The sequence below is a fragment of the Rattus norvegicus genome, chromosome 8 (genome assembly GCF_036323735.1).
Source record: "Rattus norvegicus strain BN/NHsdMcwi chromosome 8, GRCr8, whole genome shotgun sequence".
In the NCBI taxonomy this organism is placed as follows: Eukaryota; Metazoa; Chordata; class Mammalia; order Rodentia; family Muridae; genus Rattus; species Rattus norvegicus.
Genome location: NC_086026.1, coordinates 105,917,693 through 105,943,357, shown reverse-complemented (window position 1 = coordinate 105,943,357; position 25,665 = coordinate 105,917,693). Strand labels below are relative to the sequence as shown.

Sequence of the window (25,665 nt, the reverse complement as noted above, 5' to 3'; positions counted from 1 at the left end):
CTGAGGCTGGAGTCTTTCAAGTCCGGAGTCATCCTGGGCTATCTAATGGAGAGAAAGAGAGAGGGAGTGGGAAGAGGAGGGGAGGGGAGGAAGGGAGGGAGAGGAGAGGAGAGGGAGAGGAGAGGAGAGGGAGAGGAGAGGAGAGGGAGAGGGAGGAGAGAGGGAGAGGGAAGAAAGGGAGAGGGAGAGAGGGAAGAGGAGGAGGAGAGGGAGGAGGAGGGGAGGAGGAGGGGGAAGAGGAGGAGAGGGAGGAGGAGAGGGAGAAGGAGGAGGGAAAAGGAGGAGGGGGAGGAGGAGGGGAAGGAGGAAGAGGAGGAGGAAGGGGAGAAGAAGGAGGGGAAGAGGGAGGGGAGGAGGAGGAGGGGAAGGAGGGAAGGGGAGGAGGAAGAGGAGGGAGAACATGAACAAAGATCACAATGTAACTTCTAAGTCACTGAAGAGAGGAGAGTAGAGGTCTGGCTCTAGCTGGCAAGGCGACCCCAAGTGTCTGGTAGCCATGTAACCCTTTGAAAAGGAGAGAAGTGAGGTCAATTAATGGTCACCATGCCTAGCTCTCCTTTAGCATGCATGGCCAGAACTGGTGACAGCTGATCTTGCTGCTTTTACAGGGGAGAACAAGGAAATGTCATTTTCAGTGCAGCTCGATGCAAGACATGTACAGATTTTAAAATGAAACACAGTGTTGAGAGGGAGGAGGACTCTGCTCTGGGTCGGGTTGAGTGGGGGAGAATTCACAGCAGCAGCATCCTGTCTCCGTCATTTCTTCAAAAAAACGGTCAGAGGTCGAATTTTTCCTTCCATGGCAGTGTTGTAAAAGAGAACCTCAGGGCGACTGTGGTCTGCTGTGTTACTACACTTCAAACTAAAACCATGCATCTTTAACGACCAATTAAATGACTCGACGATTTTTTTTTCAATTATCCTTTTTATCCTTTTAGAGGAAGAGAACACCCACTTCTTGTTCCATTAGAGCTGGGACGGGGTTCAGCAGGACTATTCTGTTAAACCTAACTTTTAAGTGCAATGAACACTTTGATTTTCCTGGTGCCATAGCCACCACCCCACCACCCCACCACCCCCACCCCCGCCATTCTACCTGGCAATAACAACCCATTATTGGGCTGCAGGGAATCTCTGCGGCATTACTGCAGGGAGCGTAAGGACAGACAGCCTCTGGTGACTTGACGGGAAATGAATTTTCGCTCAGCACCTCTCCGGAATGGAAAATGTCTTACGTGCTTAGTAAATGGCTCAATTTACATAAATGAGAGGCTAATTATGATGTGCCCACCTGGAAACGCAAGTACTCATTTAAACAGCATTAAAAAGCAATCTACGGCTCGGGAAATCAGCATTTTTGAGACTTAGTCCGAGGGTGCATCGTGAGTAGCCTTAATGCACTTAAGTCATGAGCTGGAACCATTATGGGCTGTTTCTGACGGAGCGCTTTAATTAGGTTGTTAGTTCAAACACAGGGAAGAGTCTTCAAACAAGGGTTAGCCGCTTAGCTTTCACAGGATGACTCACTTGGCCTTTAGCCCTAAAGGCATCGTTTTAAACCTTAAAAAACAATGGAAATATCCCCCAATTATAAAAAATAATGTTCTTCCAGTGTTTTCTCCGTTCCTACCGTTTATTCGCAAGTCAACAATTTCCTTTCACGAAATCAGACTTACTTACATGGGTAACAAACGAGTTTGGTTCACTTACGCCCTTCTCTCTCCCTCATCTTCTCCTCTTCTTCCTCTGGTTGTGGCTTTGGTTTTTTTGAGACAGGATCTCTGTATATCAGGGTGACCTTTAGCTGGTTATATATGTTTGGATGTAACCAAGGCTGTAACCAATCCTGCCTCAGCCTCTGGAGTCCAAGGATTGCAGATGAGTACGGCTTCGGCTGGAGCCAACTCTAATGGCGGACTTCGGGCCATCCGATCCCCTAAAACTGAGCGCGCCCTATACAGTATTAACCGTTCTGCTCATTCTTGCTTGTTCTCTCTGCTCAGGTAAACTGCCACCCCTAAAAGTTACAGTCACTCCCCGGATCTCTTCTGACACCTTCAGATCTATTTGGAAACTTAGCAAGAAATCCAATACGACCCGTAAAAAGAAGAAAAAGGTAAATTCTTCAACATCTGCACAGTTGGGTGGCAGCCATCAGGGGGCGCTAGATGAAGCATGGGCCTCAGTGGAAATTGATGGTGCCTTCGATCCCAAAGTCTAGGGTCTAGGCCATCTCCCCGCTCCCCCAAACTATAGTCAAATGGATGATGGCTATTTCAAAAGGCAAGCAGCAAGACAACATCATCTCTCAAAGATTAGTGAAAACTACCTCCAGTTTCAACTCATCTTCCCTGCTGGGATCGGCCAGGAGCCTCATCTCTGCTCTTAGGTGTCTGTGCTGCCTCGTGGGAGATGATGTTTTACAAATGCTCATTCTCCACTGCATAAAATTGAACTTTTAAAAAAAGATTTATTTATGTATATGAGTACACTCTAGCTGTCTTCAGACACCAGAAGAGGGCCTCAGATCCAATTAAAGATGGTTGTGAGCCGGGGCTGGGGATTTAGCTCAGTGGTAGAGCGCTTACCTAGGAAGCACAAGGCCCTGGGTTCGGTCCCCAGCTCCGAAAAAAAGAACCAAAAAAAAAAAAAAAAAAAGATGGTTGTGAGCCACCATGTGGTTGCTGGGAATTAAACTCAGGACCTCTAGGAGGAGCAGTCAGTGCTCTTAACCACAGAGCCATCTCTCCAGCCCTGAACTTTCCCTTTTAATGGGGCAAATATTTAATGGCACAGTTACAAAATGAGCTAGTTATAAGTAATAGGTAGAAGATGACTTTTGATACAAAAATTAAAACGTGTACACATGCATTTAAAATCCCAGACTGGGCGTTGGGGATTTAGCTCAGTGGTAGAGCGCTTGTCTACCAAGCGCAAGGCCCTGGGTTCAGTCCCCAGCTCCGAAAAAAAGAAAAGAAAAAAAAAAAAATCCCAGACTGCTGTGCACCAAAATATCAGCCCTGTTACTATCATCCAGTGAGTAAATATTCTCCCCTATACGGGGTTTATGTGTGTGAACTATTTAGTTAGTTTTGAGGCCGGGTCTCACTCTGTATATCAGACTGGCAGACTGGGCCTGAACCTCTGGCAATCCTTCTGTCTCCTTGAGATTACGGGCATGAGCTACCATGCCTTTGTTGTTGTCAATGATGTTGTTGTTGTTTTGTTTTGTTTGTTTTCTTCTTTATGTATTTTTAAAACACAACTATTTCTGACCCAAACAGGTTGTACATGGTGGCTCATACTATCATCCTAATAATAGTTGAGAAAGCTGAGGCAAGAGAGTTGCCACAAGTTCAAGGCCAGTCTGGGCTATCTAGTGAGTTCAGGCCAATCTGGTATACAATGTGAAACTGTCTCAAAAACTAAAACAAAAATAGTCAACAGTTGGAGAGAGAGAGAGAGAGAGAGAGAGAGAGAGAGAGAGAGAGAGAGAGAGAGAGAGAGAGAGAGAGCGCAAAGAGTCAGAGACTCTAAATGCCAGGAGTGGAAATCCAATAAGCCAAACCAGGTACCAGCAGTCAGGTGGGAAAACCAAAAGCAGGGCAGGTGTCAGTGGTCAAGCCCATGAAGGAATGAATGTCACAGATGCAGCTGCTTGTCTGCATTTGATGTCCTCTAAGTAATCGAATCTATTGGGCCTAAACCAACATTAGCTGGCAGCGTAGGAAAGTGTTGCTCACAATTTTGGTTTTGAATTGCCGTAAAGTATTATTATTTTGTAGCTGTATCCTATGCAAAGCTGGAAATCATTTGCTGTAACAACTTATGGCTGTGTGTTTCAGACCTCTGATCATTTTAAAGAGATACGCCATATGTATTTTGTTTCATTGGCCCAGATCTAGAAAAGGTAGTTATTCCTCATAAAGATACTTGGGGTAATGTATGTTCCATAATGTCTCATGACAAGTGCTAAGAGTATTGATAATAGGATTCTGCGTACTCTGCAGTAATAGAAGCGCCCCAATAAAAAACACTAATTAAACACAACTAAAATCAATAGTACTGGGCTGGAGAGATGGCTTAGTGGTTAAGAGTACTGATTGTTCTTCCAGAGGTCCTGAGCCTGAGTTCAAATCCCAGCAACCACATGGTGGCTCACAACCATCTGTAATGGGATCTGATGCCCTCTTCTGGTGTATCTGAAGACAGCTACAGTGTACTTATATATAATAAATAAATATTTTTAAAAAATCAATAGCACTAATTAAACACATTAAAATGAATATCACTTCTCTCTCTCTCTCTCTTTCTCTCTCTCTCTCTCTCTCTCTCTGTCTCACAGAAATCCACCTGCCCCTGCTTCCCTTGTCTCCCTTGTGCTAGGATTACAGCTGTGCATTTCACTCTGAGCTGTCCTTTTCTTTCTTAATTGTTTTTTGCTGAGTTACTAAAGAATATTCTCATATACCACCAGGACACTCAATTCTGACCTTCCTCCCACAGCGTTAAGACTATCAGGGGCACTTTCTTCAAGTAACAAAACCACACAACCCTCATCCACACAGGAAACCCCAGACTGCGCCTCAAAAGCCCAAATAACTGAGAAAGGCTCATTGTTTTAAAACCAGACAGAGCTGGGATGGTGGTGGTGGTGCACACCTTTAATCCCAGCAGTCAGGAGGCAAAAGCAGAAGGATCTCTGTGAGTTTGAGGTCAGCCTGGTCTAAAGAGCAAGTTCTAGAACACCCAGGACTACACAGAGAAAGTGGTGTCACTTATAATCCAGAGTTCCCTAGGGTTCCCTGGGCATGGAGATTGGCCTGATGCCAGTGTGGTTCTCCATCTCAAGAAGTGGGGAGGGATTGGGGAATGGGAGGATAGGGTAGAGGAGAAAATATAAGGAGGGATAACTAACACCAAAGGCCTGTAGGGAGTGGTTCTGATGCCAAGGTCCTGTTCCTCAATTGGTTCTTGATCTGTCAGTGAAGATAGCAGGGGCAGGGTTTTGGGGGGTGGAATTGCTGGACAGAAGGGACAGGAGGGACTTCCAGGTCCCTGGAGGAATAGGCAGATGCAAGAAAGGAGAGGGAGAGTTTCTGCCATGCTTTGGAGAGAGAACAACAGCAGCCATGTGAGGTCAGGGATGTTTGGCAGGGGCTAGATTGGACTAGCTACTGAAGTTTAGGACAGGTGGGAGAGTCAGAGATAAGAAATTGGTAAGGATACACTTTTCCAGGCAGGAGATTGTAGCACCCAGAAATCTTGTCCTTGGCCAAGTTGAAAAGGAACCAACTGTGTATGTGTCTTTTGTCCCAGGATTCAAGGGAAGCTGAGTTGGGGCTGGTAACTCTGTCACTTCCCAGAGCTAAAGGCTGTAAGTGTAAAACTACATGCAACAAAGGCCTTTTGGAAAAGTCATATTAAAAAACCTACTAGAGGGGCTGGAGAGATGGCTCAGCGGTTAAGAGCACCCGACTGCTCTTCCAGAGGTCATGAGTTCAATTCCCAGCAACCACATGGTGGCTCACAACCATCTGTAAAGAGATCTGATGCCCTCTTCTGGTGTATCTGAAGACAGCTACAGTGTACTTATATATAATAAATGAATAAATCTTTAAAAAAAAAACCTACTAGAAGTTTCCTAAAATATATTCATACACATATATAAAGAGTTTAAATGGGCTAACTCTATAATGGGCCAACAATGCCCCTATAAGGACACCACAGGCATTAGAACTTGGACTGGTACTGGCCTGGAGGCATCATCCCTATGGGCAGACAAAGCAGTCATCCCTGTCCCTCAGCTGTGAACCTTTCCAGCTACCATAATGGCGAGACCTACCCACTCGTGCAACTGTGACTCGAGCATCTGGGAGTGACTAACCACTTTCTGATTGGATTTAAAGCCCACCCAACAAGATGAAACCCGTACCTGATACCACCATTCCTGGGGCCAAGAAACTGTGTCTAGCTGGGTCTTAAGCCCTAGGGCGGGACCTACTACTATTTTGTGCTAAAGGAGTGTAGTACTAAACTAAATCCCAATAACTTGTTGTACCCGCAGGTAAGTTACCTCTCAGATCTCATCTGAAAAGCATCTTAATGCAGTGGATCATGATTAACACAGGGACACCACCACTGGCCAAGGGTGGGATCTCTCGACTGTGGGATGCTCCCCTCTAACTGGGACCTCTGTATCACACCATCCCTTCCAAAGGCTTGGGGATTATTGTAGGAAAGGAGGCAGAAGAATTGCAGGAGTCAGAGGCAGGGGATGACTACAAGGAAACGGTTTTCCAGGTACAGAAGGGAAGCCACACGTATTAACTTACAATAGCTGTGACAGCACACCCAAGACTGTGCAAGCTCAAACCAGACAAAATCCTAGCATGGAGAAAGGAGGTAGACAGGAAATTCGAGCTAAAGAGCTTCTGGCTATTGATGCCCACTGGGAGGGGGAAAGCCAATTTTCTTTAAGGGCGTGGCTCCTGGTAAGTGGACCATGTTGCAGTGGATGGCCCCACACCCAAGAGTATAGAGGCAGCAGAAATGGGATTTCATAAGTGAATAGAGAAGGAAAATGGATCTGAAAGGAGTTGGGGGAAGGAATTAATGGATAGGATCAAGATGTATTGGATGAAATCTCAAAGAACTTTAAAGAAGGGCTGGAGAGATGGCTCAGTGGTTAAGAGCACTGACTGCTCTTCCAGAGGCCCTGAGTTCAAATCCCAGCAACCACATGGTGACTCACAACCATCTGTAATGAGATCTGATGCCCTCTTCTAGTGTGTCTGAAGACAGCTACGGTGTATACGGTATATATAATAGATAAATAAATTTTTTTTTAAAAAAAGGAATTGTGGGGTTGGGGATTTAGCTCAGTGGTAGAGCACTTGCCTAGCAAGCGCAAGGCCCTGGGTTCAGTCCCCAGCTCCGAAAAAAAGAAAAAAAAAAAAAAAAGGAACTTTGTAGGATGATGTCATTATGTAGGTGAAGGCAGGTACAAGATAGAACAAGGCCTGTCATTGGACGAGAAGGAAGGATGGGTGGGAGAAAAGTTTTAGAGAGAGGAGGAGACTGGAACAAGGAAGAGAGAGGCAGCCAGGAGAACATGGGTAGATGTTAAGATTCCTCTCTGCACATTTACAGGTTGTTATTCTTAAGGGATGGATGTGTACAGGGCTTTGTATGTCTAGGTGGGCAATTATATCTTATCAATTGGATCAGAGGTTATTGTGTTGTGTGTTCTTTCATGTGGTGATTTAATTTAATTCAAGAGAGTGTGTGGTGGCTGGAGCCGTGTATATGTCTGCCATGATGACAGCCCGCCTTGGGAACTAGATGGGTAGAGAGATTGTCACCAGGCCCAGAGAGAAGCCATCGGCAGTGTGATATGGGATGGAGCAAAGTGGTGAGAGGCTTTGCTGACTGAGATGAGGATATCTACTAGATATCTTGGGGCACTACGGTGCCGGACCTAGTATGGGTTAAAAAACAGAATTCTTTTTTTAATTTTACAGCAACAGAACTTTAAAAAAATCATCAAGGTAGATAGATCCTGGGGAATTACAACTAAGCTGACCTCTGGCCTTCACATATATGCATACACGAGTACACCCGGACCCACTTGAACATGTACCCAGAGATAAATGAATGAATAAATAAAACCAGACATATTCAGAATCGCTACCTTGATCATCTCTCAAAGGTCTTGGTCCTCTTATGATACAGTGTTTTCTGGAGGATAAAGAATGGTGTTGACAACTATTAAAGTCTAAGAAACAATCCCCAAAAGTAATCCAAGACATTTTCTCTATATTATTGCCACCTGTCCAGTAGACTGTTACTTTTAGTCATAAAAGTTTAGCAAGTTAGCCATAAAACTCTCCACATACCAGGAAGAAAAGACACAGAAATAATTGTTTTATCTGATGTGTTGTTGCACACCTGTAATTGAAGCCTTTGGGATACAGAGGCAGAAGAATCAGGAATTCAAAGCCAAGGCTACCGTGGCTACATGCGACCCTGTCACAATTGAAGAAAGTGTGTCTTCAGTCTTGATTGTTTTTTTAAATTTATTTATTATTTGTTTGTTTTTGAGACAGGGTCTCACTATATAGTGCTGCCTGGGTCAGAACTCACTATACAGAACAGACTGACTTCCACTCAAGCTCACGGAAATTGCCTGCCTCTGCCTCCTAAGTTCTAGAATTAAAGGTAGGGGCCACCATGTCCAGCCTTTATTACTTTCTTAATGCGTGACTTCCTGTTCATTATTTCACAGGTAAAAAACTGAATACAGATGCTGTTTTTCCGAATGGATTACACCTATTTCCACGGGGAGATACCTTTTGGGTTCTAAAATTCATCAAGGTGACTTAGCGTCTATTCTGTCACACAAATCAGTCTCTAAACTGTGGGTTTCATTTTGTCTCTGCTGCCACTAAATGACCAGGAGGAGGCCAAAGCTTCACTGGTAACACATGACCCAGGAAGCCATTGCTGCTGGAGACCCCTTATCCACACTGGCCTAGCATGGGGATGTTACTGTGCCCATTTTTCTCAGGAACTTCCAACTGTGATGAATCTAAGCGTGTCAGAGTGGCAGGGGCTCCTTATGCTGGCCGCCAGCCTGACTGAAGGCTAACAAGAAGCAGAGAAGGAAAAGGCATCTGCAAGATCGACGCGTGGGAAAATGAAGAAAGTGGTTGGTTGTGATGGTGTCATGGGGCTAAGGACTGTTGAAACAGGATCTAAAACGATAGACCCTAAAGAGTTAAAATCAAACCCAGTGTGGTGATACAGGTCTGCAATCGCAGCTGTTGGGAGATGGAGGAAGTTTAAAGCCAACCCCAGCTATCCAGGAAGTTCACCACCATCCTGGGGCTACAGGAGACCCTGTCTGAAAAGGAAAAGAAAAGAAAACAAAACAAAACAATGCAGAACCTCTGTGGTCTTAGCAACAGAAGTAAAATGGGTGACAAGGAATGTTCTGGTTTAAAAACACCCAAAACAAGACAAAAGAGAAACCAAGCTGGTCACGCTAGCACACTCCTGTAATCCCAACACCAGAGAACCGGAAGCAGGACGATTCCTGCAAGTCCAAAGCCAGCCTGCTCTATTGTGAGTTGTGGGCCAGCGAGGGCTGAGGGCTGCGTGCTGAGACAATATTCTCAACCACAACTCCCCGCCCCCTGCCGCCCCTCAAGAAGAAAAACAGAATTAAAACTGGCCTAGGAGGCCCAGGCTGGGTGCTAGTGGAGGAGATTGCCTCACAGGTAGCCTTTACAGGACCCCGAGTCACATTCTTCACATTTCCTGACTTCTGCTTCTGGGCGCCTTCAGAACCGTAGCACTGGTACAGAATGGGCAGAGAGAAACCAGCAATTGTTCTCTCCCCTGCTCGGCCAAACTATAAAGAAACCCATTTTTTTTTTCCTTTACCAGTTTCTGTTTCAGATTTTCTTTTGGAAAATGAGGCAGCCGAAGTGCCCAGCAACACACGACAACCCTGTGCAGGTACAAAGTGTGAATACGTTACAAATAACTCGTTTCTACATAAATACGTTTACCCAGCATAATGCCAGCAACATTCAGGAGGCAGAGGCAGGAGGATCTCAGTGAGTTGGAGACCAGTCTCATCTGCAGAGTGAGCTCCGGGCCAGCTAGAGCTAAATGGTGAGATCCTATCTCAAATAAATACATTTGAAAATGTAATGTTGTAGAGATTTTTAATCCCAGTCTAGGGTTCCTACCCCACCTTTAACCATTTGGTTCCTGGATAAAATTTTGACACACACAACCTTTATATTTACAATAAGCCTTAAATGACCCAAGAGCTGGGCAGATATCGACCCTCTGTGTTATTAGAATCTACTTTCCTATCGATAACCCTGAGTTATTACTATATTTCACCTGGGCTGCTCTTAACTCCAATTGGCCAGCCCTCAGGGCCACATTTTCATGACTCATCTAACCCATGGTGGCTTCTACCTGTCCTCCACCTTCTTCTTTTTGTGATTCTCTTTCCACTCCAACCAACCCCCTACCCCAGGAAACCTAAACCCCACCTAGGTCTCTTCTGCCCAGCAGTAACCATTGGCATCTTTATTCATCAATCAGAAATAATTTGGGGGCAGGGTAATTGGGTCTACATGTAGATTCTAGGTCTTGGGGGCCACACTTGGCATTATAGTATATCTATCTCAGTAAGGTGAGAAAGGGGGGAGGGGGGAGGAGGAGGGGGGAAGATAAATTCTTCTTGGGTTTCTCTTGTGCATGACCATCAATGTGAAGAAGGTTATTTTAAACAGACATAACCCTTATTTTAAACGCATAAAAACAAGATTATAAACACGGCCAATAGAACCGTTTGGAGACTGTGTCTACTTCTGCCATTGTTATTCTTTCTGCCGTTGTCTATTTGCTGGGATTTGGAACTACGAGGGAGACACACCTCTGGATGTTTCTTTGTGGGTGTTCCCGACGAGACTTAGCTGAAGCAGGAAGACCCAGCCAAAATATGATCAACACCATCCAATAGGCTGAATAAAAAGGAGAAAAGAGGCTGGGTACAGCGTTCCCCTCTCTCTCTCTCTCTCTCTCTCTCTCTCTCTCTCTCTCTCTCTCTCCTCCCATCCGGGGACCTCTGTGGCCCACGGGGCCTCCTGCCCTGCCTGCCATGCACCCACACCTTTCCTTCCTTTTTTTTTTTTTTTTTTTTTTTGGTTCTTTTTTTCGGAGCTGGGGACCGAACCCAGGGCCTTGCGCTTCCTAGGTAAGCGCTCTGCCACTGAGCTAAATCCCCAGCCCCACACCTTTCCTTCCTTGAGTTGCTTCTGTGAGTCATTTTGTCAGAATTACAAGAAAAGTAACTGGTACAACTTCCTAAAAGACACCACTCTAGGAATTAGGATCTTTTCCAAATGAGGAAACGTAGAATCATTGTTCTGCCTCCTCAAAATGCCAGATAGTTTGTAAGAAATGGGAGAGGGATGACTGATGGTTTATGAATGGCAACGAGGATTAAATGAATTTTCTACGTCTTCACGGTAGGGTACAGCTGATGAGATTCAGCCATTAGAGCAACCAGAATTTTCCAACCTGCTGATTTTCAATTGTGCGCCATTTAATAATCTTATTGTATCTCAATTTGCAAAACACAAATAAAAGGCAAGTGCCCCTAATGGCTGTCAGATTTCTGAGGCAGAGTACAGAGACAGAAGGCAGAAAGAGACCAGAGTCTGACCTTCAACAAACAAGACCGTGTTTATTAGCAAAAACAGTGAGGAGCAGCCTCTCTCCCGAGGGAAAACGAGGGGTTCTGCCAGGGGAAAGCTGAGGCTGTGACCCTGTATAAGAATGGGGTGTGGGGCTTGGGAACTGTGGCAGTCATGGGGGTGGGGTGTTCCATGAAGGTCTGCTGAATCTTAAAATTGTCTGCTGCAAGCAAGACAGAGTACCTTGGGAAACAAGCTGTCTCTGCAAGCATGCTTTCTGGGCTGGCTGATAATGGCCGGGCAATCTTACAGCATTTGTGCTTCTTTTTACATTATATATCTACTATTATTTTAAATGGTTTTTAATAATTTATGAACTGTTGCTAGGAGGAAAAAGCTTTTAATTGTTCTGTTCATTCTGACTAGCTTGTTAAGGGCCAGCAGCAATATGATTGATGGCTGCTGTGTGACAGTGGTGTGTGTGTGTGTGTGTGTGTGTGTGTGTGTGTGTGTGTGTGTGTGTGTTGGTACACAAGAAGTGCTGTGGCTTCTCATCTATGTGCACATGCCCTGGGAGTGGTTGGTCACTGAGGACACAATGGTGAGAACCTTTCCCCCATAACAGGGGGAAATCAGCTGTAAGGGACTTTCATTACCTTTGTATGTCAGTAGGGTATGTCAGTGTAGACAGTCTGAACAGGGTCCTGAACAGGGGTGCCAGGTGACAATTGAAGGTAGGTGGTTATTGTGATGGCAGGACTCCAGTGGAGGTAAGATACCTTGAGCAGGATACCTTCTCCTAGGGGAGCCAGGGGAAGATTGTAAGGCAGGCTATGGTGAGTGCGAATCACATTGTGACAGGGTGGTGGCTAGGGAGACTGCCCTGAAGCCAGGACATGGGACCCCAGGCAGCAGACAAGGCTGAGATAAAGAGTGGGAAGTTCAGCTGATTCTAGAAACTTTCAAAGGAAGAATGAATACAGTACTACCTCTGAATAGGGTGGAAGGGCGGAAGGTCAAAGTGAATGTGGGTTCCAATGACATTGATGGGAAACTCTTGGGAAGGGAAGCTGAATTTTGCAAGAAATGTAATGACACCAATAAATGCCAAGTTAAGGCCACAGTTGTGGGGTGGTGGGCCTTGAGAGGAAGCCTGGTAAGACTGAGCTAAGGCTAGAAGCCCCGGAGACCCTGAAGACATGGTAGTAGATTTGCCTGCTCCCAGGACCAGGCCCTGTCACATAGCCATAGCACCCTCCCCCACACACCCTCACCCCCATAGAGAGGTTTGTGGCTATCAGTCACATAGAGGCAGCACCCCAAGCCCTTCCACACATAGATGAGGCATCCCTAAGCTCTCAGACCCAGCCAATAGGGAGCACCTGTTGTCAGACCACAACCCACCCCAAAACTATATAAAAGGATCCTATCCAGAAGGAGTAAAGGTGTGTGAGAGTTACTCTGTCATCGAGAGCTTCTGTCATAAGAGCTGTAACACGGCCTCCAGGACAGAGAACTACTCTCATAAAACGCCACCACAAGCTTGCCTGCACCCCTGGCTAGTCAGCCTCCCACCAGCTTGGCCTGGCCTGACTTAGTACAAGATGCCCCAGTGTGGCATCTTGGAGCAACAAAAGTGACCAGTGATGGCAGCAGCAGAGGCCGGGGCGGAGGCAGCTGCATCAGTGAAAGTGGCAGACACAATTCCCCCTCCCTGCTCGAGTTCTCTCCCCTTCACTTGAACCCTCCCACCTGGCCTGGCCAGAGATCTCCGTGGAAGACCTCTGATACCCAGGCCCACACAGAGTGGGGTACGGAGAAAGACTGGTGTCCTCCAAGCAAACATGGCCATCATGCAGCTTTGAGAAGAGGGGAAGGTGCGGGTACACGACCTCCTCCACAGCTAGGTGGAGGCCAGCTCATCACAGAGCAATGGTGAAATAACTGACTCAGACTGAGTCCAGGACAGAGTCTAGGCTAGCCTGAGTCACAGGGAGCCAAGTGCAAAAAAAAAAAAAAAATCAGTGATGTGGCTGGAGAGATGGCTCAGAGGTTAAGAACACTGGCTGTGGGGCTGGGGATTTAGCTCAGTGGTAGAGCGCTTACCTAGGAAGCGCAAGGCCCTGGGTTCGGTCCCCAGCTCCCAAAAAAAAAAAAAAAGAACACTGGCTGTTCTTCCAGAGGATACTGGCTCAATGCCCAGCACCCACATGGCAGCTCATAACTGTAATTCAGGGCTTCTGACACCCTCACACAGACATACCTGCAGGTAAAACACCAGTGAACCATCCTGAGTTCATTCCTGCCTTAGCTTCCCTCAGTGAGGGACCGTGATCTAGATAAATTAGCCAAACAGTGTTCTCCTTGGGCTTCTTTTGAACATGGCCTTTATCATAGAAACAGAAAGCAAACTAACACACACACACACACACACACACACACACACACACACACACACACACACACATACCTGCATTTTTTTTTATTTTTTTTCCTTGCTCTACCACTGAGCTAAATCCCCAACCCGCAGCTGCATTTCTTTTTTTTTTTTTTTTTTTTTTTTTTCCGGAGCTGGGGACCGAACCCAGGGCCTTGTGCCTGCTAGGCAAGCGCTCTACCACTGAGCTAAATCCTCAACCCCTGCATTTCTTATATTTTTGGTTGAGACTAGCCTTTAACAGCTGAGCCACTCTCACCCCCCATTTCTTAAACCTCCCTTTCCCTTATTCACGTGGTGTACAGACTCCAAGCCCAGGATGCTTTTTGTCTTCTTCTGTGACCCCTACTTCTACAAATCAAAGCCTCCCTTTTCTCTTACTAACCTTGGCTGTGTGATTCACAAGCCGCTGGCCAAGGACCGAATGTAAGGAGCCCTGGAGAGTTCTTCCTCTTCAGCCACAGGAAAGATTTTGTTTCCATACAGATGAATGGCTGGAAGGAGGGAGGAGCAGAGAAATAAACAGCGGAAACACTCACTTGTGACGGGAACAAGGTCTTTCCTGAAAGGCTCAGTCATGTTTGTGTTAAAGGAAAGTCTCTGAAACAAGACCAGGCATCTCTCCAGCGTTCTGAACAAAGGAACAGAGACTCCGGCTGAGCAAGTGAAGTGGCCACAGAGACACCATCTTGTCCTGACTTCCTTTGCATTTGCTTAAGCACTTCTCAGTCCTCCACCCAGCCACCCCCATCCCCACAATGGTGGCATCTACCCTCCCAATACATTTGAGACTTCTGTGGCCTTGACCATGGTCCAGAGGCATAAACCAAAATAATTAATGAAACCAAAATAACTGAAGAAGACAAAAATCAAAAGTAACTTTCATGTCTGAAAAAAAAAATCACTATGTTCTGCCAGAAATGACCATTTCAAGGTTACTCTGTCATCTGAGTTTGATGTGAATTGTGGTCTTTGTGGGTTTTGCTTTAAAAACACTGTACTTTGAGACTCTGAGGCATGAGCCGGAACTTGGTCATGCACTAATAAAGGGACTTATGTATTTTTTGTTTGGCTGGTTTTGGTTTTGGTTTTGAAGACAAGGCTTCTCTGTGTAGCTTTGGTTGCCTGAAACGTGACAAAGATCCACCTGCCGCTGTCTCCCAAGTGCTGGGAGTAAGGTGTACACCACCATGGCCCCACTGCCTCACATACTTCTAATTGGCTTAACTGGAGTCGTCGTGTAAATCTTTCTTCAGTGGGAATTTTAGCAGCAGGAGTGGCTGCAAGAGGGTTTCCACCACCTTTCCCAGGTGATAAAAACAACCTGAAGAATGGCGGTTGACGAGAGTTGAGCCTTCGCAGATCCTAAAAGCCAGGCCTAGGTTGGTGCACACCTTGAATCAGAGCACTCCAGAAGCAGAGGCAGGCAGACCTCTGTGATCCAAAGCCAGCCTAGTCTACATAATGAGTTCTAAGCCAGTTGGGGCTACACAGTGAGAACCCGTCTCAGAACCACAACCAGAAGCAGAGTGTGGTGGCGCATACCTTTAATCTCGCCACTGGGGAGGCACGGGCATGGGGTAGGCCAGGCTGAGACCAGAGCTAATTTCAGAACAGCCAAGGTTCCACAAGGAAATCCTGCCTCAAAAAACCAAACCAAAAACAAAACAAAACGAAAAATAACAACAAAAAAGGTTAAGGTCCTAATACATTTTAAGCTTAAAGAAACCCAAGATGTAATGTCTGGAGAGACCGCTCAGTGGTTAAGAGAACAGTCTGTTTTTCTCAAAGATCAGGGTTCAGTTCCCAGCACCCACATAACAGATTACAACTGTCTGTAATTCCAGTTCCAAGGAATCTGACACCTCACAGCAATGCACATAAAATAAAGTTAAAATATTAAAAAAAAAAATCTCTGAATTCAAGGCCAACCATTTTGTACCAAGCAGCCATTTTGTAAGATACAGAGGTTACAGTAAAGAGATTTCTGTCCCTACTCAGATAGTGCACATTTGGGAAAAAAAGAGACAAATGGAGGCAGGGACAAGGTGATTTTTTGAAAGCTCCGAGTTTAATACAATAGGACTCCAGACTGCTCGCTCACTGTTCCTTGCCTGTCATGCAGTAACTGGCCTGTGTCCACTACAAGAGCTTGTACAGGCCTCGCCCAGCCCCTCATGACGTCACTGTCCCGCGCCAGCCAATCAGCCTCGCCTGGCTCCGGCTGAGCGACTGTTCCTTGAGGAGGGTCTGTGGCTTGTGTTGTGACCCTGCTGAGCCACCATACCTCCCCGCCTCCGCGCCCAACGTCCGCGTAGCCGTTCTGCGCCGCCGCCATGGCCGACGTGGAGGACGGCGAGGAACCCTGCGTCCTTTCCTCGCATTCTGGGAGCGCAGGCTCCAAGTCGGGAGGCGACAAGATGTTCTCCCTCAAGAAGTGGAACGCGGTAGCCATGTGGAGCTGGGACGTTGAGTGCGATACCTGCGCCATCTGCAGGGTCCAGGTGATGGGTAAGCGATGCACGCGAAGTCGGGACCGCTGGGCGGGCCTGGCCGGCGAATGCTGGACCGGGCCTCCAGACACCGGATAGTTCCTGCAGGAAGTGGGCGTGACCGGGTTCCGGGAGAGGAACCTCGGGGTTTTCCTGGGCAGCCTAGCGGCCAGCAAATCCCACAGCGGATCCCTCTCGTGGATCTGAGGGTTGGGATGTTTAATGTTTTTGAGATGCTCTCACGTTCCTCAGGCTGGATTAGAGCTTGCCTATTTATCCGAGGTTGACTTTGAACCCTTGAGGCTCCTGCCTGCACCTCCCAAATTCTGGAAATTGCGAGCCTACGCCACTATCTGGATTCTGTCATAACCGAAATGATGCTCAGTCTGTTTGCTTCCGGATGCATTCGGTGGTGCTACTTGGCTGGCTTTTAAATTTTATTTTGACAAGACGGATCAGAACTTTCCTGTGTTGAAGCGAGGGCCAAGGTTTGCTTGATTCAGAAACTTCATCTTGCACCCTTCCCATCCTAAGACACCATTTCGTAGAGAAAACACTACCCTGCTATTTTGTGCCTTTTCGAAGAACTTCCTTTCATAGTCGTCTGTTTTAGTATTTTGAACGAAAATATCAGACCAAAATGAAACGTATCAAGACAATCTAGTTGAGTTTTGCACAGTTAAGAGCTCAGTCCACCTTGAAAAGAACCCTGTCTCTGTCTTTTTTTTCCAGACAGGGTTTATTTGTGTAGCCCTGGCTATTCTGGAACTCTGTAGACCAGGCTGGGATGCACCTGCCTTTGTCTCCTTAGTGCTGGGTTTAAAAGTGTGTGCCACCATTGCCAGACTCTTCCTCTTTTTTAGAAAGGGTCTATCTTGTGTAGCCAGGGTGTCTCCTGATGCGTCCTCCTCCCAAGTGCTACAATTTACAGAAATGAACCAGCAGGCCTAAGGCATGCTGGGGTTTGAGCTTCATCTCGGTACACTACCAACTGAGCTGCATAACCAGCCTGTCTTCCAGTGTGTTGGTTGTACCTGTAATAACAACACTCTGAAGACTGAAGCTGGAGGGACAGCAGTGCATTTGAGGTCAGGCTCGAACAAAACCAAAGCCAGGGAGGGACTGGAGAGATGTTTCCACAGTTAGGAGCACCACAACCACAGTTTGATGTTCCACACCCACCTGGCAGCTCATCACCCTCTAACTCCTGTTCCAATAACTCCAGCACCCCGTTATGACCCTTGAGGGCATTAGGCACATTTGGTATGCAAACACAGATGCAGGTAGCATAAACGTAATTTTAGATTACTGTGAGAATGCTTTACAAGGTGATGGGGGTGTTGATTGAAATAGATTTCTGTAGTTTGCAAATGTGCAATCAAGAGATTCTGAAGTCTTTGTACTCGCTTTTCAGGAAGTTTTCAACACGGTTCCAAACTTTACTTGTTTACTGTGTAAACACTAGTTTCTAAATATCCGATTTGACTAAAACACTAAAATACAGCTGTTCCACCCTTCTCCCTTGCTTAGGAACTGGGCCATAATTTCCATTTCAGAGTTGAGTGTGGTGACTCATGTCTGAAATACCGGCAAATACCGGCACTCAGGAGGCTGAGGCAGGGGCATTACTTTTGTTCTTTTTCAACACAAGCTTTGCTTAGAAATTTTATTCCTACCAGGTGTAATGGTATCTTTCATCTCAGCACTCAGGCAAAGATAAGCAGATCTCTGTGTTAGAGGCCAGCCTGGTCGACACAGCTGAGGCTAAGTAGGGGGACCCTATCTTACAAACAAATAAATAATGAATAAACCTTAAATATCTTTAATTTAAAAAGAGAGACTTTTTTAAAAAAAGAAGAAGAAGAAGAAAGATTTATTATCTATAAGTACACAGTAGCTGTCTTCAGACACACCAAAAGAGCGCATCAGATCCCATTACAGATGGTTGTGAGCCACCATGTGGTTGCTGAGAATTGAACTCCGGACCTCTGGAAGAACAGTCAGTGCTCTTGATCATTGAGCTATCTCTCCAGCCCAAGAGAGACTTTCTTTTAGCTCTTTCTTAGTTTAGGATGAATCTTTCCAAAGGGAAGTTTTAGTATATGTGCTGCCGAAGCGAGCACCCAAAGGGAAGTTTTAAAAGGATTTTTTTCCTTGGAAGGGCTATTTTTTCCACAAATCTAAATAGTAAGAGATGTAGATCCTAAAGTAACCAATGAAATGTTACAGCACAGACAGGTGCTTAACGTAGGCCCAAGTTTGGGTTATAGATAACTCCTGGTCATGTTCGTGGGCTGTGAGAGCTTAGTGCCACTCAGTGGTCAGGTGACCACAGGGAATTAAATTAAGACTTGGTAGTCCTGATCCCTGGCATTGTTTGAAAGGTTATTGTTGTATGCTGTAGAAATACTGTCTCAGATTAGGAACATCATTCACAGAACTATTTCTTTGATCAAAGTGTGGCAAATCTCTAACTTGAGACAGAGGCAAGAGCATCTCAGCATGTTAATTCAAGAGCAGCCTTGTCTGTAGAAAATCCAGGCCAGGCAAGATAAAACAAAAGGGGGAAAAAGACTTAAAAAGAGACTTAGAAACATTTTACTTGGAGATTGTTTTGAGAGGCAGGTTTTTGAAGGTTTATTTATATGAATACTATTTGCACATGTGTCTGCATGACAGAAGAGGGCCTCAGATTCCACTGTAGATACTTGTGAGATACCATGTTGTTGTTGGGAACTGAACTCAGGACCTCTGGAGGAGCAGCCGTCTCTCCATATTTATACAATTATATTTATTACCCTGTTGTTAATGAGTCATACTTTAATCCCAGCACTTGGGAGCCATAGGCAGGTGGATCTCTCGAGTTCCAGGCCAGCCTGATCTACAGAGTGAGTTCCAGGACAGCCAGGGCTACACAGAGAAACCCTATCTTGAATAAAAACAGCAAAATGTATTTATTATGTGTGTGCAGAGCGTGTGGAGACTTAGAAGAACAGTACTGGGGAGTTGGTTCTTTCCTTCTGCCGTGTGGGTCCTAAGGCTTGAACTCAGGCCTGTGCCCTAACCTGAGCAGTCTAGCTGGCCAGAGATTGGCTTTTAAATATATATTTAAGGCTTTTTTTCACTTATTTTTTATTCTGGGCATGGTGGCACACACCTTTTAATCCCAGCACTTGAAAGGCAGAAGCAGGTAGATCTCTGGTTTCAAGGCCATCCTGGTCTACTTAATGAGCTCTAAGGTTTCTACATAGAAACCCTGTCTCAACCCACCCCACCCCCAACATTTTTACATATTATGTTTGATTAATGTACATGTATAGAGGTGTGTACATATGTGTTTAGGTGCCTTTGGATCCCTCTGGAGCTGGAGTTCCAGGCAATTGTGAGCTCCCTGAGATGGGCATTGGCATTAAACTTGCATTCTGTTTGAGAGCTCTACACTGAGCCATGTCTCTAGCCCTGGCTTTCAATAATCTTAAAGTTATTTATTTAACTTCTTACTCGAAAGTTGGCCTGTCACCCAGTTGCAATATGGGTAATCTCTCCCTTGGGTCCCACTTAGACCCTGTAAGGAGGAGATCTGTTCCCCCATACAGCCAGAGTAGAGTGCCTGATTGTGATAACTTAGAGATTTCTCACCAGCTGTTTGGAGCCTTGATGTCCTACCTTACCAAAAAAGTGGCTGGCTTGACCACCAGAGCTAAGCAGGCACAAATGATCAGCATACCTAGTGGTTTGCTCGCCTCAGTCCTCCATTTCTTAGTGAGCTCCATGAGGGACAGCCTTGGTTGTCATTCCAGGGCATAAATCCCAGAAGATGAGATGTTTAGTAACTATGGATAAAGCCTGTGGAGGCAGTCTATAGAAGAGGCCTGGATGGCTGTGGATTTTCTGTTTGTTGAGGGTAACAGTGAAAGAAGCAAATGCCTGTACTTGAGCCAGAGTAAGAAGAGGCAGGAAGCACCCTTCATGCTATTTTTCCTTTTGGACAAATCATTCTAGCTAGCAACATGGTGGGGGGTAGGGGGCGCTAGTTCTGGGGCTGGAGAGATAACTCAGAGGTTAAGAGGACCTTGGGTTCCAAAGGACCCAAGTTCAATTTCTAACGTCCACATGGCAGCTCACAACTCTATAATTCTAGTTCCAGGGACTCTGACACCCTCACACAGACTCACTTGCAGTCAGAACACCAATGTACATAAAGAATGTAAAGGGGGGAGCTAGTCTGGAATCACCGAAGTCCTACTGCCTCAGCTTCCTTAGCTCGCTGATGACAGGCATGAGTCGCCACACTCATATTTTCTTTTTCTGGACCTCTTTTTCTCTTTCTGGGTCTGGAGACATGGCTCTGTGGTTAAGGGAACATACTACTCTTGCAGAGGACCTGTAATCAAAATCTTCCACCAATGGTGAGCACCTCACAATCTGTGACTCCAATTCCAGGAGTACCCAGCACCTCTGACCTTCAAGGGCACCTGCATGCACATATACATATGTACATACATACATACATACATACACACATACATACATACATCTCCACATTTAGACCCATAAAATAATTAAAAACAAAGACTTTTCTGTTGATTTGAGCTTTCTTTTACCTAATTTGGACTACTAATACAGTTAAAGAATGACTCCGTTTTATTAGCTCCTCAAGTCTAGTACTGATCGGATTTTAGAAACGACTAAATTTAGAACTTCTTAGGTTCCTCTTCTTAGTATTTACTCCTAAGTAATTTATTCAAGTACTTTGTCAATACTGTGAATGCATTGAGGATTAGGGGTTCAAATCATCTACGTCAGTTTGAGCAACATGAAGCCCAGTCTCAAAAACAAAGGAAAGGAATTTTGCTTATGAAACGATTAGAAAAAGCCTTTAACTTTCAAGCAGGTTGTATAGTCACATAGTTTAAAAGTAAGGGAGTAGATGTGGAAACTTCATTATTGGGAGAGCTGGGGGCACGTGCCTGTGATTCCAAAACTTGGAGGTAGAAGGTAGAGGCAGGATTTTAAGGTGATGATTTGGTGTGGCAGTTCAGGTTAGTGGATAGCTGGGGCTACGTGAACTCCTAAAACAAAACCTTTATTAGTTCCCTAGTATCCTTCTAGATCCTTATGTGTATATAATCAAATAATCAATACATGGCTATGGGTTATTTACAATGGTGTCTTGAAGTAAATACCTCTAAAGTTGGTCCATGTGCACGAGCAACCTGGGGGTCTACAATAACTTTTTGGCATCTCTATCTAGAGTGACTTCCTGTAGTGTGGTCACCAAGCTGTCTTGTCATGCGAGCTTGTAAAATCACATTGGGGAGTTAGCAGAATGCCACATGTTGTATTTCTCTTTAATAGTTGTTTTTAGGAGAGAAATTAATAATATAAGACTTCTCTTCATCTCTGATCCTTGGGGCTTTTTTGTTTGACTTTGAAGGTCTGGGTTTCCAGTGTTGCCTCCTGAACTCCAGATGAGATTCGCTCTGTTTACTTTCAGATGCCTGTCTTAGATGTCAAGCTGAAAACAAACAAGAGGACTGTGTTGGTATGTGGTAATTCTTTCTCCTGCCTTTCCAATTAAAGGTTTTTCTTCTGTCTCTGTGGGAATGTTTGAATTTGCAATTAAAATTGACTTTATTAAACTGGCTGAGGTTACCCAGGCCTGTAAATCCAGAAGTAGAGCAGTTGAGGCCAGCTTTTGCTATGTAGTGAGACCTGTTTTCAAAAAAAAAACAAACAAACAAAAAAAAACCTGAAAGAGAGAGAAATGTCCTGGTCAGTACATAAAAATAAACCATAAAGCAGTGATTAATTATGACTATAAAATGCTTAGGGCAGTTAGGGACTGGTGAGATGGCTCAGTAGGTAAAGGAACTCGCATCTCAAACCTAATGAGCTAAACGTGATCTCTGGAACCCCTTTAAAGATAGAAAGAGGGCTGACTCCCCAAAGGTCTTTGACCTCCTCCACATGAAACTGAGGTGAGCACCCCCACCCCGTCATATACACACAATTATAGATAAAAATAGTTTTTAAAACAAGCAAAATTAGGACTAAAACTAAAAGGGAAAGAATTCTGACAGAAGACTTCATAGTAAAACATCTTTTTTTTTTTTGGTTCTTTTTTTCGGAGCTGGGGACCGAACCCAGGGCCTTGCGCTTCCTAGGTAAGCGCTCTACCACTGAGCTAAATCCCCAGCCCCGTAAAACATCTTTTTAATAAATAATAAAATGTTTTAGTTCTCAAAAGACCTTAATAAAATAAATTTGCAAATTCTTTTAAGACTTGGTTATATACTCTATTCATGGTCATGATAAATGTTTTGCTAAGCAGAAAGAAATAATATCTCCTATTAAGAAAACTGCTGGGCTGGGGATTTAGCTCAGTGGTAGAGCGCTTACCTAGGAAGCGCAAGGCCCTGGGTTCGGTCCCCAGCTCCAAAAAAAAAAAAAAAAAGAAAACTGCTGGGGTTGGGGATTTAGCTCAGTGGTAGAGCGCTTACCTAGGAAGCGCAAGGCCCTGGGTTCGGTCCCCAGCTCCGAAAAAAAGAACCAAAAAAAAAAAAAAAAAAAAGAAAAGAAAACTGCTAAGCCAAGACTGGTAAACACACCTGTACCCCCAGCAGAGGTAGGAGCCACTACAAGTTGGACACCGGCCTGGTCTATCAGCAAATTCCAGCCAGTCAGCTGTGCAGTGAGACCCTGTCTCAAAAACACAGTGAAAAGGAGGAAGTAGGAGGACAGAAGGGAGGGAAAGAAGAAACATTTCAAGACCTGAGCTTGGTGGCTTGCATCTGTAACCCAAGTACCCTGCAAGGCTCAGACTGGGCAATTACTGTGGCCTACGTAGTGAGTTCTAGGGAGCCTGGGCTATATATTATAGCAAGGCTGTGTCTCAGCAAAGAACTCTGCTCAGAGAGATGGCTCTCTTCAGCCACTCTGCCTATCTAATTGTCAGATGAAGTGCTGTACCACTTGCTGTCATGGTAAGTTTTGGTATAATTAACTTTGGGTTTTGGTCTCACTTGGAGCTTGTTATGTAGACAAGGTGGTCTTTTATGATTCTCTGGGATCCCACTGCCTTCCAAATTCTGGGACTGTAGGGTGTGACCACACCCAGCTGGATGGTTTAGCATAATTAACCCCTTTAGAAAAACAGCTGCCTCAGTGTACAGCTGCTGATGTTCCATGCCCACCATCTGTTTATAACAGCCAGCTATAGGTTGAGCCTGTAAAACATTTGTATTTTGGTAAATAAAAACCAGAAGGATGTTTTTCAATAAAGCAAACCACAGAAGATCTCCAAGGTTGCCCCATGACTGAGGAGGTCTGGGGATCCCACTGTCCTAACTTAAGACAACTAATGGAGCTACTTAGGAGCTAGGGTTGTGGCTTCACCCCAAAAACACAGTGGCACATTTCTTAAATGTAAATATTTTTGTAAATAGAAAAAAACATGTTTTGATCACTTGTTCAACATTTTTTAGGATTATGAGTCATGACTATTTTCTTGGTTTTTAAACTATAATTTTGAACTTAGCAATTTAAATTTTTAGAATATTTACAATTTTTGTTTTGATAATTTTATATAAGCATATAATGTATGTTGATTTTACCCACCCCCTGTTTGCCCCTAGCGCTCTCCTGACGTCCCCCTCTGTGTGTCCCTTCCTAACTTCCTGTACCCCTGAGCTTAGCTATTTAAGTTGACCTGTGTCCTATCAGCGGATTTGTTTGTCCATTTGTTTCATTGTCTGGTCTTGATACAGATCTTGTGATGTAGCAAGTGGCCTAGTGCAGCTGCTCTCTCTCTCTCCTGCAGTGGTCTGGGGAGAATGTAACCACTCCTTCCACAACTGCTGCATGTCCCTGTGGGTGAAGCAGAACAACCGCTGCCCTCTGTGCCAGCAGGACTGGGTGGTCCAAAGAATCGGCAAGTGAGAGCCGGCAGAGGCTCTCCTGGTGCGGTGGGTGACCCTGGACAACCTTGTCACCAAGTCACTGGACAGACTTGACACTCCAGGGATTCACCTTCAGATAGAGGGAATGGTGTGTGGCCTCTGGGACTCATCCAAGGCATGGTTTATCATTTTGTCTGTTTAATTTTGGGAAATTGTCTACAATTAAGATAATTTATTAAAATAGCCTTTCCTACCTCTGTGGTGTGTGTGATATGTACTGCTTTGAACACCAGCAATTGAAGGATCTTTGTTGTTTATCTGTCAGTACATAAGGGCTGGGAGAGCATTGCGTTCACAGAAGAACATTTTGTGTTTATGCTTGGTGGCTAAAAAAATAAATAAAAGAATGTTACACTAAAAAATAAAATGCATTGAGAAGCCAACTCCTACCCTTTGCTCCTAATACCCTTTGTTGTTGGGAGTGAGGCAACCCATGGTATCTTCTTTTCTATAAATGAGGGTTAACTTGTACTGAGTGAAGAGGGTAAATACAGTGTAACTGTTAAGAAACCAGAAGTCGGGCTGGGGATTTAGCTCAGTGGTAGAGCGCTTACCTAGGAAGCGCAAGGCCCTGGGTTCGGTCCCCAGCTCCGAAAAAAAGAACCAAAAAAAAAAAAAAAAAAGAAACCAGAAGTCAAGGAAACTACTGTTTCACTGTTCAACCGCTTAGGGTTAAAGAAGTATTTTCTGTTTCTGGGAAGGTTGTATTGTATGTTTTAGTCAAAATATTAGTGGGAAAATGCTTAGCAGTATGGCACCGGAGTTCATTATGCAATGCTTTAATAAATGAAATATTGTGCTTTGAGTTATTAAAGTTTGATCTCTACTCTTAAATTCATTAAAATAATTCAGTAAATACTTTATACTCTTTATTTGGTAGTAAAAATTACTTGGAAACACACAAACAAACATTTTATCAAACTGTTCCAGTAGGAAAATATGTCTCAGTGTGTGAAATGCTGTGTGAGTCAGAGGAACAGACTTCCGGTCCCAAGGACTCATGGAAAAACCTTAAGGACAGGGAAGATGGCCTAGTCATTTAAAAGCACTTGCTTCTCTTGCAGAGGACCCAGATTGATTTCTAGCACCCTTGTTGACCCTTAGCTATGTAACTCCAGTTCCAAGGAATCCATTATCCTCTTCTTGGCTTCTGTGAGTATTACATGTACACAGTGCCCATGTAAACATGGAGGTACACACACATACATACAGACAAACACTCTTAGATGCTCTAAAAATGATTTTCTAAATGTGTTTAGAATCACAATGAATTCAGAATTATGGAGAGTTTGAGACCGGGTTGCACTGTAGCCCTCGCTGGACTGAAAGTGAACGGAGCTGGCCCGGGCTCTGCCTCCCAAGCACGACTGTTGCAGGCGTTCACACCACAAGCCTCATAAGCTACGATCTTACTTGTTAGTCTGGTTTCTCTGAAACTCGCTTCTGTCAGACCCACTAAAAATATGGGTAAATAGTTTCTAAATTTTCTAGGTACTAAAAGTATGTTTGAATGAGTCTATAGACTTTTTTATATATAAAGGTAGTCAGAGAGT

The 25,665-nt window shown here is 44.9% G+C and overlaps 2 protein-coding genes and 1 long non-coding RNA gene across 9 annotated transcripts in view; 2 read left to right on the top strand and 1 right to left on the bottom strand.

Annotated features, from left to right (window-relative positions):
* Lrrc78 (leucine rich repeat containing 78) overlaps nt 1-9,717 on the top strand; it is a 43,451-nt gene extending 33,734 nt beyond the window's left edge. For 3 of the 4 annotated variants that reach the window (XM_039082567.2, XM_039082566.2, XM_063266439.1), the window contains one exon: nt 2,004-4,068. In XM_039082567.2, coding sequence (XP_038938495.1) covers nt 2,004-2,221 — 218 coding nt within the window. In that variant the 3' untranslated portion in view covers nt 2,222-4,068. Of the gene's footprint in view, nt 1-2,003; nt 4,069-8,287 lie in introns of those variants that run through there. The other variant, XM_039082568.2, reaches the window with a different exon arrangement.
* LOC134480217 (uncharacterized) lies at nt 3-16,085 on the bottom strand. 2 transcript variants are annotated; one of them, XR_010054458.1, is made up of 3 exons: nt 15,947-16,085; nt 14,045-14,153; nt 3-42 (listed from the first exon to the last, which is right to left on the bottom strand). It is a non-coding gene; the product is annotated as an uncharacterized LOC134480217 (long non-coding RNA). The 2 variants fall into 2 exon arrangements; XR_010054457.1 differs by lacking the exon at nt 3-42 and having other exon boundaries at nt 13,758-14,153.
* On the top strand, nt 15,715-24,963 carry Rnf7 (ring finger protein 7). 3 transcript variants are annotated; one of them, XM_008766489.4, is made up of 3 exons: nt 15,952-16,163; nt 21,649-21,696; nt 23,974-24,030. In XM_008766489.4, the coding sequence occupies exons 1-3, from the start codon at nt 15,996-15,998 to the stop codon at nt 24,028-24,030; spliced, it is 273 nt and encodes a 90-aa protein (XP_008764711.1). In that variant the 5' UTR covers nt 15,952-15,995. The 3 variants fall into 3 exon arrangements, with proteins under 3 accessions (XP_063121293.1, XP_008764711.1, NP_001100318.1); NM_001106848.1 differs by having other exon boundaries at nt 15,953-16,170; nt 23,974-24,963; XM_063265223.1 differs by lacking the exon at nt 23,974-24,030 and having other exon boundaries at nt 15,715-16,170; nt 21,589-21,748.
* The last annotated feature ends 702 nt before the right edge of the window (nt 24,964-25,665 follow it).

What these genes read in the sequence shown, in the direction of transcription:
- Rnf7 (NM_001106848.1), top strand. Translation starts at nt 15,996, where the DNA reads ATGGCCGACGTGGAGGACGGCGAGGAACCCTGCGTCCTTTCCTCGCAT. An exon ending in CTGCAGGGTCCAGGTGATGG is followed by an intron (nt 16,171 to 21,648) that starts GTAAGCGATGCA and finishes GTTTACTTTCAG; the next exon opens with ATGCCTGTCTTAGATGTCAA. An exon ending in CAAACAAGAGGACTGTGTTG is followed by an intron (nt 21,697 to 23,973) that starts GTATGTGGTAAT and finishes TCTCTCCTGCAG; the next exon opens with TGGTCTGGGGAGAATGTAAC.